The sequence below is a fragment of the Porites lutea genome, chromosome 6 (genome assembly GCF_958299795.1).
Source record: "Porites lutea chromosome 6, jaPorLute2.1, whole genome shotgun sequence".
In the NCBI taxonomy this organism is placed as follows: domain Eukaryota; kingdom Metazoa; phylum Cnidaria; class Anthozoa; order Scleractinia; family Poritidae; genus Porites; species Porites lutea.
In genome coordinates this window covers 14,831,852-14,848,635 of record NC_133206.1, presented here as the reverse complement: position 1 = coordinate 14,848,635, position 16,784 = coordinate 14,831,852, and the positions used below count along the sequence as shown (strand labels likewise).

Below are 16,784 nucleotides of genomic sequence, written 5' to 3'. Positions count from 1 at the left end.
CAGGGTAAAATGATGTGAGTGTTCAGCAGGGAAAGGAAAATCAGTTTTGGTTTGAAACGTTTTCTCCTGTCCAAGGTTCGAATAATCATGAGGTTTAAAAAAGGACCAGTAGGATAAATCAACCAATAATATTACTATTCCAGAAGTTAGGGTATAATATAGTTAAATCTACTAAATTTCAAGGTTTGGTCTGCAAACTACCAAAACTGAACAAGTCCCAACTTTACCAAACAAAAAAACAGTGTCCCGCAAACTGGAGTTTGGACATTTCAAATGGCTCTTTCTTGAACTTGTCCACTAAGGGAAAACATTTATTATTTTTTTCTTGTGACTTCAAACACAATCTTGAGAATTACTGTGCTTTACAGGAGAAGAAAAGCAATCATTGGATTGATTAATCAGTAGGTTATCAAAAATCAGATGCTACTAAAACCATTTATTTCAAGTCATTTTCAAAGTATTTCTCTTTTCCCGAAGAATATCATGAAAGTTTAAATGGATACTAAATTTTAAAACAAAAATATTATTATAAATCTAACCTCTATTTTTATAACTTAAAACTACCGACAGTGCCCATAACACAAACTTGCATGATGCATGAATGAGATTATGTAATATAATTTGTATGTTGCAATGAAAAATGACTAAAAATTTGGAGAATATATCTTTGTACATTGTATATACATTATATAAGAGAACAATAATAATAAGTATTATATGATACCCTAGGTACCTCAAAAGACACAAATGCCAAGTTAAATTTGCAGTTAATAGGTAGCTTACCAGTTCATGCACTGTATACCAGTCATTAAAAGCTATACTAAGTAAAAATGTCTTTTTGGCAGTAATGGTCCTTGTGCATGATTGCATCAGATGAGCACACTTCCACACCAAGCCTCATTTGTAAGCAAATTAAATTCTTCACATATTTGCCCAGTTTGCATGGGTGTTCTTTTCAACTCTTACTGCACTGCCTTAGGAATTCAGCGATACACAAATTGCAACTTTACAATTTCAAAACGAGGTTTGGTGGTAAAACTTGCCTGTATGACGTAAACATGCATGAGGGCTATTACATTACTATTATTTATTGTACTTCCATCTGAAAAAAGATATACAACACTGAATGCAACATCAAGATCCTCGGTGTTAGCAAGCTGTTCCTGAAGGTAAGTCTAAGCTTTGTAAGACTGAGAGACTATTTATAGCAAAATCCCACACCTGCAGATAAAAAAAGGGTTATTTCAGTGGGTTTTTCTGAGGCATCCTTAACTGAATCCTGCTTATTCTAGTACAGTTTTCATCAAGATTTATCTATTCCCCTTGCACAAGTTTAAAGCAGTACAAGGAGCATGGAGAGAAATTTCAGATGCTCTGCAGTTCATGAGAATGTACTTTTTGGGTCAGTATTGGTGCTCCACTGAATTGACCATTCGTTATCCTGCCCCTCGGAAAAGGGACTAACTTATATATCTACAAGTTGGCTAAACTGGCTAATCTTCAGGTACCTGGCCAATGAAATATTCCCCAACAACTCCTGCTACCGCAGTCCACAGTGCACATTGCAATGAAGCAAAACAAGCACACTAAACATGTCATATGCCTTGTTCTTCAACCTACAATTCTCAATTAAGCCAGTTTAATGCAGGTGATTTTATTAAACACTTGCCTAAATTCACAGTCAATGACTTTGGGACTGCACACTGCAGTAGCAGTAGATTTACACACATAGTCAATTTCAAATTCACTGACTACGAGACTACAGACAGCAGTAGCAATACATTTACACAGTTAGTCAATTTCAGATTTACCGACTATGGGACCAAAGACAATGGTAGCAGTACATTTACACACCAAATTCCTTATCACTGACTGTGGACTGTGGACCATGACAGCAACACACTCAACAAGAAAATTTGTGACCAGGTATTCTAAAGTTGCTCCAACAAGTTAAAAGTTTACAAAGCTGTTGGACAAGACTACCCACAATAACAATACCATAAATTATTTGTGATGAGCACCAGAGTTTACTCTTACCTTGATCTCACCACAGTTATCACCACTAATAACCCACTGATCATTAAAAGTTACACATGAAACCCCTGAGGAGTGGTCTCCTGGTAGAGTCAACTGGCAGTCACCACTCTCCAAAGACCATACCTTAAATGAAACAAGAATACTGTCAGTCTTTGTCATGCTGTTGAGAACAGAACCATTTGTTAACTCATCTAATGAGAGTAAAGAGCTTTTGCAACAACAATGGTGACATGCAAAGCAAGGAGAACATCAACAACTTTGCACTAGCATCACACTTTTTTGAACATTTCTCCACTAGCGGTCACTTTTTTTGTCTTGGCGGACAAATAATCCATACATTGACTTATAAACCTCTCTACACTGGCCACTTTTTTATAAAGGCCATAACCTGAGATCAGGCCCAATTTGAGCAGTTCTCATACATTCTCTCTAACGGCTACCGCTGAAATTTTTGTTTTGTCTTGCCCGCTGGAATGTAATTCTCAAAGCGAAACGAAAATAGAGCCTGATCTCAGGTTATAAAGGCCACACTCATCTGTCCCCAAGGTGGCAGTTGCAGAGAGGTTTAACTGTACTTTTTGGAAAGGATCGACAACTTTTTCTCTTGCCTTGGGTAACAATCCAATTACCTTCTGTGGTCATGCTATCATCCACCTTACAAAGAGTGTGATATAACTATCTCCTCTTTAATAAGACGGCTTCCTCACCGACTTATGATGCATGGCAAAAAGCAATACATGTTCAGAAAATGTGATCATTTTTTATGAAAGGACCCTTTTTTATTTGGGACACAGTCTTACAGAGCTAGTAGAGTACAACTTTCTAAAAGCATGACATGCAGTCAAAGCTTTCCAATGTACTAAATAACTTGGTAGAGTACATTGATAGAGGAGCTCTCACATACAATTTTGGGCCAACTGTGGCAGATTGTCCTGTATTTATATTTTGCTAGTGAAGTATAAAAGAAAAATTTGACATTGCATCAAGACACTACTGGGGCTTTACTCCAGACACCCTTCATTATTATCGGCAACTCATCCAGTGTATACAACTTGACATAAAGTAACTGAAAAACTTATGAACTATTCATCATTATGAATGTTAGCAGCGAAGCTCTTTACCTGTAAGAACAAAGCCCCTTAAAACTAATGGGGTACAAAAAACATACCTTTACAGTTCTGTCATTGGATCCACTAACAATTTTATGCATGTCCATATCAGTGCATGTTATGGCACCTGTTAAAAATAATCATGCCAATATAGAAAAAGCGAAACTCCCAAAATCAGCAGTTGGCTTTAATGCCAAACTTGTTAGGGAACTCAGCGTTCCATCTTACACCTGTGTTGTAGACTGTGGGCAGGTCTGAGACAATCTTATTAACCAATCAAACCAAATAACTTGAGCTGATTTACAAAAAAAACATAAACAACTGCAATATGTATTTTTCAAACTTTTTTAAAATCCTGTAAGATTTCTCCAACGTCCTTTCTGTTAAGGACCTTTGCAGGGGAAAATATTAGTTGTGAAAAAACCTGTATTGACTGTATCTATCGCTTACTAACTCATGCCAGGGATACCCACAGACCTGTCAGTGATCTGTCCCAATCAGCAGCTGTAAAATTGACCAATCGGCTACTTTGTCTCTGGACTGACAGAGGTTTTGTTGACTGCAAAAGAGTCTACAGTCTGCCTTTTCTTGTCTCATCCCTTACTGTAACATCATTGTTTGCAAATACACTGGCTGGGACGAAAACTCAAAGGATTTTAAGAGCAAAGGCAGACTTCAAGCAGTCTACTTGTGTTAAATCCTATAACATGTGTAATTGATGTTTTTTATTTCCACACACTCATCAAGTAAAAGTTAATTAGATAATAGTTAGTTGTAACGTTATTGTAACTATATAAGTAACAAGTATGTACCTGTATGTCCAAACAGGATATGCCTTCGGCATTGCGTGGCTGTGTCCCAAAGTGAGATAGTGTTATCATTTTGGCCAGATGTTACTAATTTGGTACAAGGACTGATGGACAGGCAAGACACAGATGTCCTGGAGCCCATTTGCTGCAATAAAAGAAAAATGACTTCAATCAGACCAATACCATCATAACTGTAAAATAGTTAGTCCTAGGTCAAGAATATACCAGTAATATATGCTGTTCCATGATACGAAATTAAACAACTACAGAAGAAAAAAACTGTAGAAGGCCTTTTCCAGTAAAAAGGTATTCAAATACATCTTTCTGATTGGCTTTGGGGCTAACAGTAGCTCAGTTTGGAAGATTTACATCATTTATGAACTTCATGATTGGTAGACTTGGACATTTTGCCATTTTCAGAAAGAACAAGATGAAAAAAGCTCCCTTGCCAAAAATCAGCCTGTTGGTGCAAATTGGTGAGGAGATATAAGCACCTGGGTTGTAATGTTACGATCCAAGCCAATTTTAATAATAATAATAATAATAATAATAATAATAATAATAATAATAATAATAATAATAATAATAATAATAATAATAATTTATTCATTTATAGTGCGCTTTATAGTAGAAGGATTTGTATTGTAGGATTTTAGTAGGATTTGTATGGAGTCATCGGAGCAAAATGTTGCTTACATCTTACTGCCATTTTGCACCAACAGAGGCTGAATTTTAGCAAGTGAACATTGTATTTTTCATCTTGTTCTTTCTGGATAAGCCAACCAATCCCATAATTTCACAGAATAAGAAAATTATCAAAAACCCCCACAATCAAAATAATGCTTACCTCCTTCTGTGGCTGCATCCATGTTTTAAGATTATTTGATGGATAGCAAACACTATCATCCTCATCATCAGAACATTCTGTATCTTCAGCTGCATAGACAAATAAAGTGCCAGTACACTGAATTAGAAAAAAAAATCAGAAACTTCTTAACGACATTAATGAGTCATTCTCAAAGCACCAAAAAAAGTTGATAATTAAGTGATCTCAAACAATTTAAATTGCTCTAACAAATCATGAGTCATAATGAATGAATCATTTCGCTCACATTGCCTTTGGGAGCAGTCACTTTAGCTGTTTTTTGCTCCCTGCCCCCCCTTCCCTAAGTAAGTATCTGTGAAACTCTCCACTGAAGGTTGTCAGTGTGACTATGCCTGGTGGTTGCCACTCATAAGGTTGTCATGGTTACCTTCTGCTGCACTTGCTTGCGGCTCCCTCAATTTGACCAGACAACTTTCCTGCACCCATCTACTGGCAATGGGTAATCAACCTGCTGCAAATATCTTTTATGCTATAGGTGTCTTTTAAGTACAAACACTTTACATACCCACAACATCAAGTCTAGGTCCAACATCAAGAAGTCTGGAACCTTGAAATCTCACTGCCTGTTGAAATGTCAGAGATAGCACTTTACAATGTAAGAGGTGCTGCGGCCTAGTGATTAGTGCTATAGACTCCTTATTAAGGGGGCCAGGTTTAGGTCCTGTTATATTAGGGTCATTGTGTTGGGTTCCTTGGCAAGACACTTTACTCTCATGGTGCCTCACTCCACCAACATGTAGAAATGATGGCATACCATCCTAGGGGGGAACAGAAGTACTCCTGGTTGCTTCATGGTACAGAAACCATTTAAGGTTGTGCTCTAACAAAAAGGATTCCTCGTCACCCAAGAGCGAAAGTAAGACGTTAGGGGCCACTGAACACTGCTAAAGCACAGCCCTGCATTTTTGGACTCTGGCCTGATGCAGACGTAACCTTAACTTTAAAAATGAAAAAGAGCTACATGTCACCTTTAATGTATAATTTGTCATGAACTACTATAATACAATAATATCGCCACAAGTAGATGCCTTTAGACCAAGGGCAGTTCTCTAGTATGAAGTGTCCACTCTGCATCATTCTATGGGGGATGATAAAAATCTACTGTACATACAGTGGACCCACAGACAACCTCTGTAATCAACATAACTAAAGAATAAGAAGCAGTAATATCTACCTGAAAACCAATAAGATTCCAATTTTGTAAAACTTCTGCGGCATGTGATATGGACACAGACCACATTTCATCAAACGGTTCTCTTTTTAGTTGAATATCTAACACAGAACACCTGTGAAAGTGAGAAGTATTAATACATCAAATAACAAAATACTACAAAATATATTTAATACCAGATATATTTAATGCATAATGTTCATGGCAGTTAATTTTTCATTTTAGTTAATTTTTTTTTTCCCATTGTTTTTGGATTTGGTAATCTACGTACTAATGAATTTGAAACAAAAGAAAAACAAAAAGTACCAAATAACTGATTAACTGCGACCAGAAACTCATTTCTGCTATGACATAACTATATAAATTGCTCAGATTTGGGAACTATTAAACGTATACACATTTATGATAAATTATAATAATATTATAATTATAAATGCTGGAAATGACATTTCCAAGCCCGTAATTTAGTGTAATATTTTATCTATTTTTAAATCCAAGTTAAAAACTTTTTTAAAAGATCCTTGCTAATTTTAAACCTTGATATTTTTTGTATGATCGATTTTAAGATTAAAAATTTTTAAATTTGTTTTACTTGTAAACATATTTTCCTTTTTTCGTCATAATTAATTAATTAGTTAGATTAATGCATGAGGGCCCCACTGAAAACCGCCTTGGCGAGTTGGGCTCCCTCTATAAATATTATTATTATTATTATTATTATTATTTAAAAAGTTTTGGGGGAGAATGTCCCCAGACCCCCTAGGTTGGGCTTCCTTTGGCACTACAACTTTTCTCCCGTGTGCATACACCTTCAAAATCTCAAGCTACATCCCTGGTCATGCAGCTTATGGTTGAAAAATAAAACAAGTTAGGACACAGTGTGATGCCTGAGAACCATGAGAGCCATGCAAGAAAATTACAAAACAAATTTCAAAAGCAGTGATATGAAAAAAAAAAACAGCTAACCAAAGTAAATATATGTAAGTGTTTAACCCTAAACAGTGCTAAACCCTAATTGATAAAGAGTGCTTAACTCAAGTCAGTAAAATGGGCATTTAACCTTAATTATTGTAAGTCGACCAAGACTGAGTAATTCTTCAAATATTCCAGCAGCAAAACCGCACATACCCATAAGGAACTAAGCAGGAAACATTTTTCATGTATTTGCAAATTATTTCATAAAACTTTATCTTTTTCCCATCACTCACAGACTCACAGACTGTTTGGCCCCAATATTATAATCAAAATTTGATTATAATGTTATAATATTATAATACTATTTAATAGTAGCTGTGTTAACTCAAGTTCATATTATTACTGGTACCTTGGTTTAAAAGTTGTCAGAGTATGCAGACAAAGGCAAGAAAGCTGACCACTTTTACTGAAATCCAACTGCCAAACTTTTACAATACACTGAGTTGTAACTGTTGCAATCTTGTTATCCACTAGATTGACACGACACACGGCAGTATTAGGGGTGGAAATGTTATTTCTTGGAGTAAACTCTCTTGAAATCTCTGATAAATTAACCTGGGTTAGGAGAAACTTCTCCCTATGGAAATCCCACAGGCAGAACTGTAAATAAAACAAGGTATTAGTTATTTAAAGTATTGTATCAAAGAATCCCACAGTTGTATGCTGTGTTGACACACCGATGACATTTTTTGCCTGTACTGCAAATATTTAAGACAGTAAACATGATAACAATGTTCTGTCCAGGTAAACCTGATTATAAATGAATAGGCATTTTTAAAGTTGTGGGCCTAGTGTCCTAGCCTTTGAGGGAAGGTGAGGCTGAGGTCTAAATTTTGCTAAAAAAAATACTAGTTAGAATAAGAACAACATGATTTACATAATAAAACAAGAAGCAATGTATCAAAACAAGGTCAACTCCAGTCTCGTTTCCAACTGTAACTGTAAAATGGGCTATAAAGATGTAAGAACGTTGTTTTATCTTAATTTTGATATTACTGATTTTTAACACTTCCACATGGTCAAGGTAGTGGCCATAGTTAGGGTACATAAATGGATAATTTTTTCTTTTTGTTTTTGCATCTGGACAAAACCAATTTAACAAACTTAGGTATGTTGTGAGCTTAACAGATATAGTACATTAGTTCAATGTTCAAACAACACTGATGTGACCTCAAGAAAAAACTTGGGACTGTTATAAAGTGGTTATCTTTACTAGTAAATGTTGTGATTCAATTTTTTTTTTTGGTTCAAGTTTGATCTTATATGTACACACCTTGTTATTAAAGAGGCCAATGGCCAGTAAGTTTCTTGAACGTTCACTTCCAAAGTCCACACAACCAACAATGCTTTCACAAAAGACCACATGAAGTGATTTCTTGTTGATTAAACTCCACAAGTGCACTACTTTAGAGTCATGATTGACACTCGCTAAAAGGCTACCGCCACAATTTGAGATTTTTAAGCAGATAATCCTTGAGAACTCCTTCTGTTGTGTGGTGACAGTCTTTCTATGGAGACTCTGAACATGGCAGTGACCACTGAACCAGTTTGATCGTAGTATAAACAGTTCCTTCCACTGAGTTGGAAACACATTGTTATAGTAAGAAGGGTCTAAGATGAACTTGTCAAAAGTTTCAATAAATAATTTTTTCCATCTGTATGCAGGAACAATTTTTTTTAAGTCAAGGAAAATCAGTTAACAAGTTCTATCCAAATTTGCCATAATTCATTTCTCAACAATGAATAGTAACATGTACATGGTTTGTTAAATTAAATAAAACTTCCTTTGCCTTTACACATGTACAAAATTGAATGAGAACCAAATGTATCTTACACGCTTATAAATACAGTAGAACCTCAGTAACTTGAACTTGAATACTGTAAAAACCCACGACCAAGATCCTAATTTTAAGAAACTTTTAGGCTAAAATTTTTCAGTTAGGCCCCCTCAAGAAAGGAACCAATTTAGCCTAAAATTTGAAACAGTTCAATATTTTCTAAAATCTATAATAAAAATTAATTGCCTATGCTTGGGCCAAAGGACTTCAAATTCATGCGGTCAGACGTTCAGACCTTAACCCTGCAAGCAGAGGCCCTTCTGTCTTCCTAGATAAGTCGGGAAGAGGACTTATCTATGAAGATCGATCCCGACTTATCTAGGAAGATCGAAGGGCCTCTGCTCGCAGGGTATCAGTCCTTCTTCTCAAAGTCATTTTTACATATTTAAATTAAATATTGAGTACTAATTTGGTATGCAGATTTTATAAAAGAAATAAGCTGAATACCACTAAATACTCATAGCTACCATGCTTTTTCTTCGTCAGAAAATAAGAACCCATTTAAGAACCTAACATTTATGTAAGAACCTGTTTAGGCTAAATTGGGAGAATGTAGGTTCTTAGTCGCGGGTTTTTACTCTAACTCAGGGCGTGATCCATTCAACCAAAATTTCCGGAAATTTCGGTCCAAAACTCAATGGATCAGTTCGGCCCAACCAGAAAACCTTTTGAGGTGGACCACTTTTCCCGGTCGGACCGGTTGGAATTTTGGTTGAATGGATCGCGCCCTCAAACTCCCCTTTTGCTTCAGAGTTCCAGGGGTTCTACTGTAGACGCATCAGGAGAAATATGGACACATCAGGGGTGGGAAGCTGACAAAAGAGGTTTAAAATACATGTATCAGTATACTGTGCAGTTTGAGCCGGCGTGTGTATGTTGCATTTTCTCACACCACGTATTAAACTTTTTGACCACAGCCATATTGAACAACTACAAAAAAGGATACAAATGAAAGTCGTTTGCCAGACGACACCATGCAGAACACACCTAAAGAAATACGTCACAAAAAACACAAGTCAAAAAACATTCGCCGGCTCTTTCACATTGTCCACAATACAACTTGTTTACCCCACAAAATTTAACACAAATATTGTTTTCGCTTTCTCTTGGGACGAATGTAATACCCAAGAGCAATTGGAAACAATTCTTATAAAAAAATTGGGGGTAAACAAGCTCGTAAACTTCCCGCCCGCCTGGCAAAAAAGCATGCGAACATCAAGCATTTTTTCACGAAAATGAGCAACACTGCATACCTGGGAGCATCTGCAAAGATCTCGAGCCGATAAAAAGCTAAAAATTCTCACTAAAATTTCATCACTTAACTTCTCCATGACGATTTCAAAGAATAAAAACTAAAAAACGCTGATAGAACGAGAAAACTCATTAATCGCCGCCATCGATTTCGCCGCCATCTTGATACTTGTTTACGTGAAACAGGAGAGGTCCTGGAGCAAATTAATTTCCAGATCTTCGCGATCTTCGCTTCTTCAGTGGGACTGGAACTAAGCAAACCCAGGCATCTACTTAATTAAGGCAGGGGCCCTTAAAGAAGGCATCTACGCAGAAATAAAAACATCAAATGTTTAAGACCCGGTTCAAAAATCAAATTTTTAAAATTGCCAAGGCGTGTGAGAAAACCGTAAGTAAATACCGGCTTTATGCACTTGTCAACAACAACAACAACCATAACAATGTGGTGAAAGAATGAAAAATGGTCAATTTTAGGGCCTGTTTATATGGAGGTGGGGGGCCCCACGTAGGTGAGGTAACCCGCTTAGGTGGTAGACTGTTCACAGCAACCTCGTTGTGTTCACAGTCATCTATTTTTCCGTAAGATCATCGAGATCGAGCGCTTTGCGTTACGGGCTCCCGCCCCCTCGGTACATTTGAAAAACAAGATAGCTGTGACGGTAAGACGCGGAATATCTAAACGATCTCACGAAAAAATAGGGGACTGTGAATAGTCTACTTAGGTCGGGTAACCCGCCTATCCATAAAAGTCTCATTTTCATTTGATCACGTTTACATGATGGGTGGGTAGCCCGCCACATGTTACCTCACCTACCTTGGGTAACCCACCTCCTTGTAAACAGGCCCTTAGGGCCTGTTTGCGTGGAGGTGGGGGACCCCAGGTAGGTGAGGTAAAATATTGCGAGTCACCCCACCTAACATGTAAACGTGATCAAATTAAAATGAGAGATTATATGGACAAACGGGTTACCCTACCTAAGCGGGTTACCTCACCTACCTGGGGTCCCCCACCTCCATGTAAACAGGCCCTTGAGCTAGGTGAAACAAATGTGAAAATGAATTAATCAGCATGTCACTAAAACAAGAATGCTGGACTGACCGGCGCGAAAACTACTTTCGCGATTTGTGCAGCACCAAGATCGAGTACTCAGTCTCGTATTCATTCAAATATTTTATATTTTACTTTCGCAAAGTAAAGGAACTAAATGAACTGAAGCGTACTGAGTGCAATTGATCAATATTCTGGAATCTCTGTCTACAATAGGAATTCACAGAATGACAGCGAGGAAACTACTATACAGGGTGAGAGTTTTGCGATATTCGGAATAACAAGGTCGAAGTAAATGTTATCGGTCTAAGCCGAAGGCCTTGGTAAATAACACTTACCAAGATTTTGATTATTCCGGACATCACAAAAGCCGAATCTAATTAACTGCCTTGCTGTAAACTGTTCTTACTAAAGAGAATAACGGCAAAAGCGCTGGACACAGTTTATTATTTCCAAAAAAGGATAGAAAATGCTTGGAAATCATACATTGCGCGCGCAAATGAGAAGACAGATAGTGCATGCAATGCTTAATAATCCGGGATATCCGTTCGCTTGGAATAAAACGGAATAACGAAAGCTGGGTTTCCGACAACAAACAAATGGCGGAACGCGTTACTGACTATAAACGATATTTAAACCAGAAAGAGAAACTAATTCGTAAAAGGGTTGACTACTTAAGAGGAGAAAATCTCTTTGGAAATTTTTCCCAAAAGAGGGAAGCGAAGAATCTGCTCATAAATTTCCCAGTTAGCACAAACCCCCAGTATTGGGAAAAGCTTCCCTGCATGCTGGCGCTATTCTACAACATACAATGCAAAATATCTCGTCTCATGCTATATGAAAATGTTATCCCCTGGCAAATCCTTCTCGGCTAAAATTTATTCTACAAAAACAAAATGTTTCCAGCAGTCATCATAAGACATTACTCTTCATAATGAACAAATGGCCGTGCAGTCATCAAATTTTATATTTCAAAACGGGAAAAGTAGATTTAGTTATTTTTATCATAAAACTAAACCAATTAGGGTAATCCAGAATTGATATATTCCCCTTTTCAGAATAAGGTCAATTATGTTCATTAAAATGAAGAAAATTACACAAAGTGTTCAGAAAAATGATTAAGCTGTCGGAAATAGCTGACCGTTTCTCCTATTTTAACACTATTTATTAAAATGTTGACCACGTAGTTTTTATCTTAATAAAAGAAGTTCTCCTTAGTTCTGAAGTTCCCCTTTGTTCTTCTTTACAATATAGTCAAGTAATCGTGATGTAAAACGCGGAAGTTTAAAGTTCCTCTTGAAAATCGGGCAGCATTTCCTTTACAAATTCGAAGACAAAACCAGCAACGTGCTTCCTCGTGATAAAGTGCTGTTGATAAGTTTGCTGTTGTAAGATTTCCTGGATAAACACATGTTTATCCTGTTTGAGGTGGCCGTTACGTCAAAGCGATGCTCGACATCATCGTAGACGCAAACATTTTTACATGCTTGCCAGGAAATCAGAATCCATTTGCAGACAAATGATACATAGCATAGGATACTTTCTGAGATGGGGAATTTGCAAGGTGCACAACGCGCTACAGTTATCGCTGTTGGGGGATTCTTATCCTTAATTCTCGCTATAATTGTTCTCTGCTTTTGCCTCTTCGTCGTCTACAACTGCTTCTACCACAAGGCAATCCTAAGACACTTAAAGATGAAGGATTCTGCAGCTAAATCTGAGACCCAGTCCACAAATATCGATATTTCCCTCGCCGAATGTCAAGACCTACTGCGATGCATGGTCGAGTCCGAAGGAACCAGGCAGTGACAGGCCCTGAGCAACGTTCAAGAAACGCTCTGTTTTTCTTCTTCAGTGAAGGAAATTTACTCAAATTCAAGTAACAATTTCTGACCGTTAGTTTATCTATTAACGGTATATAACTTGAAGATGACAACATCTCATTGATGGCGTATTTTAAAACGTTTTAGTATTTACATTGCTATTTCAACGCAAACTGCAGTGTTGTTTTCTCAAAAAGAAAATGCAATCAGCTCAGGAAAATATACAATTTTAAACGTCTAACTGTAAATTGCGTCCAACTAGTCAATAAAAAAGTTGTGTGAAAATTTTTTTTCGTCTTTCATCGGAATTAACCGATTAAGTAAAATTATAATCATGAATAAATTAATGAAAACTATTCAGACCAATTTGTTTATTTTACTTTTTTCGTCTTCTATGACCAGATCTGACCATTAGGGGTGGGTTGCAACGCCTTCTGGAAATATACATAGCCCGAGAGGTTCCGCTTTAGGGAAAAAAGACGAACAAAATCGGCGAGTGAAGCGAGTTGCGCGGTAGTCTGGGGAGAGGAAAGGGTGGCCCAATTAAAGTGGACTTAGAACAAAGTTTTGTTAAACATCGTTTAAACCAGCCCTAAAGTCTTTCATTATGAGGCAAGGGGCGCCAAACGTTTAAGGCAGTGACGGCGCGTAAGGAGGCAGTGAAACCTGTATTAAAAGGACACCCTCGGCGGGAATGAACCAGTGTCCGCCAAATACAGGTTTCGATAGAGAATAACGTGTTATCTTCACATGTGAAAATATCACCGTTGCTATGGCTTCATAATAAATCGCGCCTTTCACACCGAGAAACTATTAAAGTGAAAATGTTTAGTAGTTCATTGGTGTTTATATAATAAATAGAACATTACATGGCCGCTCGGAGATACGAAATTTCCCTTCTCGTGTTGAAAAAATATTTCACTCGTTCTCTGCGCTCACTCGTGAAATATTTTTCAACTCTCGGAGAGAAATTTCGTATCTCTGTGCGGCCATGTAATATCCTCTATGTACTTGCTGTATTTCCGGTTTCGTTTCTCTTTGCTTATTCAACAATGTTAACGCACATTAATGCATCTTTTGCCAATCACAGTTTTGATTGCACAATCGGCAAATTTGTGGGTGGAAATTTTTGGACTTTGAGGTGTCTGGCTTGTTGGAAGGTGGTAATCAGAGTTAATACAGGATTGTGAAAAGAGAAATCACCATTGTGTATTAAATTAGGTTCCGGACCTCTTATATTTTGGGGCAAGTTTTGCACATGCGTAGTTGCATTAAAAGAATGACCAGCACATAAATATTACACACTGCATCCACTTTATTGATGTCCGCGTCCGCTTAATAGAGGTGTCCGTTTAATAAAGGTTTCATTTACAGTAAATAAGGGGAAAAAATTAAATTGGGGACTTTGGCTACTGTCGCCTTAATAAAGGGTGTCCGCTTTATAGAGATTTCACTGTACAAAGCCAAAGCAATGGCGAAACTGCTTTTTATAATGTGAAATGAAAACTGTTATCAGATTAGAAACCCTGCAATGCGTCAATTATATGTATTTCAAACGAGCCTGAAATTAACTTTGTCCAGTTTTGAACTTATATTGTAGCACTAAGGTGATTTAGATTCACGCTTACGGCTTTCGGCAAACGTCAGATTTAAGTTGACAGTTTCTTAAATTATGAAATGAGCAGATAAAAGTGAACTGTCGCAAAAAATTCTCATGGATAAATAACACTGGCATGAACAGTAAAGGACAAGTACAGGAAAACACCTGGTCACGTGGTATAAATTTGCGGCTTTTACCGTAACATAACATCTGTTCTTTTACATAGAGTCATCAGGCTACGTGGTCGAGGAGGTTGCTGGGATGGAATCGAATCTGGGGGCAAGAGCCGATTGCTAGGGGGGCAAATATGACTCACAAATTTTTAAATTACTTGTCGGTGAGAGGATACATAATTATAAGGTGTTTCCTTCAGCGGTCTTTTATCGTCTTCTTGCAATTTTAATCACATTTGGGGTTAATCATTATTTTGGTTGTAGAGATGAGAGTTGTGAAAAATGATCGTTCATCCTCGTAATCCATGCGGACAAGTCTCGTCGCTGACAGGATCAACCTCGTCCCCAGGATCTTTTCATTTTCGAAAAACGAGACCCTGGGGAAGAGGTTGTTCGGAATCACCATAAACATGATCGCAATGCAACTATCTTGAGCATGCGCAATTGCGGTCTAACTTTGAGGGCTCTTTTTTCGTGACCCACCAGTGCATGGCGTCCAAAACGTCGGTATCTTTTCTTGTGGTATGTGGAATTTTCTTACTGATTTTCCTCGTCGCACTCTTCTTTCTCCTATATTATTTCCTCCGAAGAGCATGCCTCGTAAAAGCCATTGAAATTATTCACACCGAAGCAAACCAGCAACAAAACCAGTTAAGCGTGGACCGGTTACATGTATTTACGGAGTCGAACATGACGAGCATTTCTACTCCTGCGGTACAAAACGATCACTGTAAAACCTCTTCATTTAATGTACGGCAAACAGTGGGAAAAGAAGATATAGAAGTCACCATTCTTTGACAGGAAGTTTTAATCTAGCTACAACCAATTGCTATGATGAACAGAAGACAAAGGCAAAAACAGAAGACGTGAGAGAAACGAAACGAACGCCGAGTCAAGGACAGCTGGTGTTACATTGAATGCTACTGTTTACAGCCTACGTCTTTGGCAAAATCCACTTAATGGCGAAGTCGCAAAAACGAGGCGGTGCTTTTGAAGTTAATCAAGAATATCTACAGTATCTTATACAAACTGACTCTTTCACAAGAGACTGAATAGTCTAAGAAATATAAATTTCGAGTTTAACAGCGAGATGGTAAGTCCCCATAGGTATAAAAAAACATTCGGCAAGGACGAGAATTTGACACGCTGTATGTGACGTGGTTTACATGTTAAACGGACCTTACAATTGTGCGGTATATACATTTATATATTGGCGGCTGGCGGTAGGAAAAAACACAAAATTAACACTTGCTTGATAGGAAAGGTACACAGACAGACATGGCATAAGCTGAAACTTATAAAACGCCGGTCTTTGAACTACAATTATTGGAAAAGAAAAAGTGACAGAATGAAAATCAAACACGCCAAACATTCAGTTACCCAAGAATTTTATTTCCAATAATCAATGCTCTGATTTACGTCATTTCAGAAAAAAAATAACATGTATTATTTTAAGATGGAGATGATTTTCTCTTCTAATGCTAATCAGATTAAGTAAGTTTCATCCTACGTTTTGGATACACTAAAAGCAAAACATTCGAAATTTGACTAAACGGTGGCTTTTAAAATTGCCTTAAAGAAATTGCTGTTAGGCAAAATAAAAGACTCATTGCGACGTCTAAGTGACGTTTTTTTGGGAAAGTAAAAAAAATTTGTGACTCTTAATAAAAAGCTTGGAAAAATAGCAACCGCAAATCCTTGCAACAATTCGCTGCAGTGATTAAGTTCTACTTGCTAAACTGCTTAACTGACTTCTGCTAAAACATCATGGGAGGAGTGTGAAAACCGACGAGGAACATGCAGATTTTACAGTTTTTAATTATTTTCACATTTCAAAATATCACAGCTGACCGATGTTAAAATTGATGTATTCCATGTTACATTGATTCTTCTTATTCATGGTAGAAATGTGAACGGTTTTCACTAAATAATCATTGTATAAGCAAAACGGCGAGATCTCTGGAGGAGAAAATCCCCAGAAAATGATTGGCAATCTTTAACAAGCCATTACCTTATACATGTCAATTTTTGCAAAGACGATGAAATCGAAGGGATATGATCGTG

The 16,784-nt window shown here is 37.2% G+C and overlaps 1 protein-coding gene across 1 annotated transcript; it reads right to left on the bottom strand.

Annotated features, from left to right (window-relative positions):
* Positions 1–1,085: 1,085 nt before the first annotated feature.
* LOC140941058 (uncharacterized) lies at positions 1,086–10,217 on the bottom strand. The gene is made up of 11 exons (XM_073390017.1): positions 10,079–10,217; positions 9,772–9,812; positions 8,261–8,642; positions 7,337–7,587; positions 6,016–6,127; positions 5,347–5,404; positions 4,803–4,891; positions 3,959–4,100; positions 3,206–3,273; positions 2,038–2,160; positions 1,086–1,221 (listed from the first exon to the last, which is right to left on the bottom strand). Exons 1-11 carry the CDS (start codon positions 10,154–10,156, stop codon positions 1,150–1,152), a joined length of 1,416 nt encoding a protein of 471 aa, XP_073246118.1. The 5' UTR covers positions 10,157–10,217; the 3' UTR covers positions 1,086–1,149.
* Positions 10,218–16,784: the final 6,567 nt, after the last annotated feature.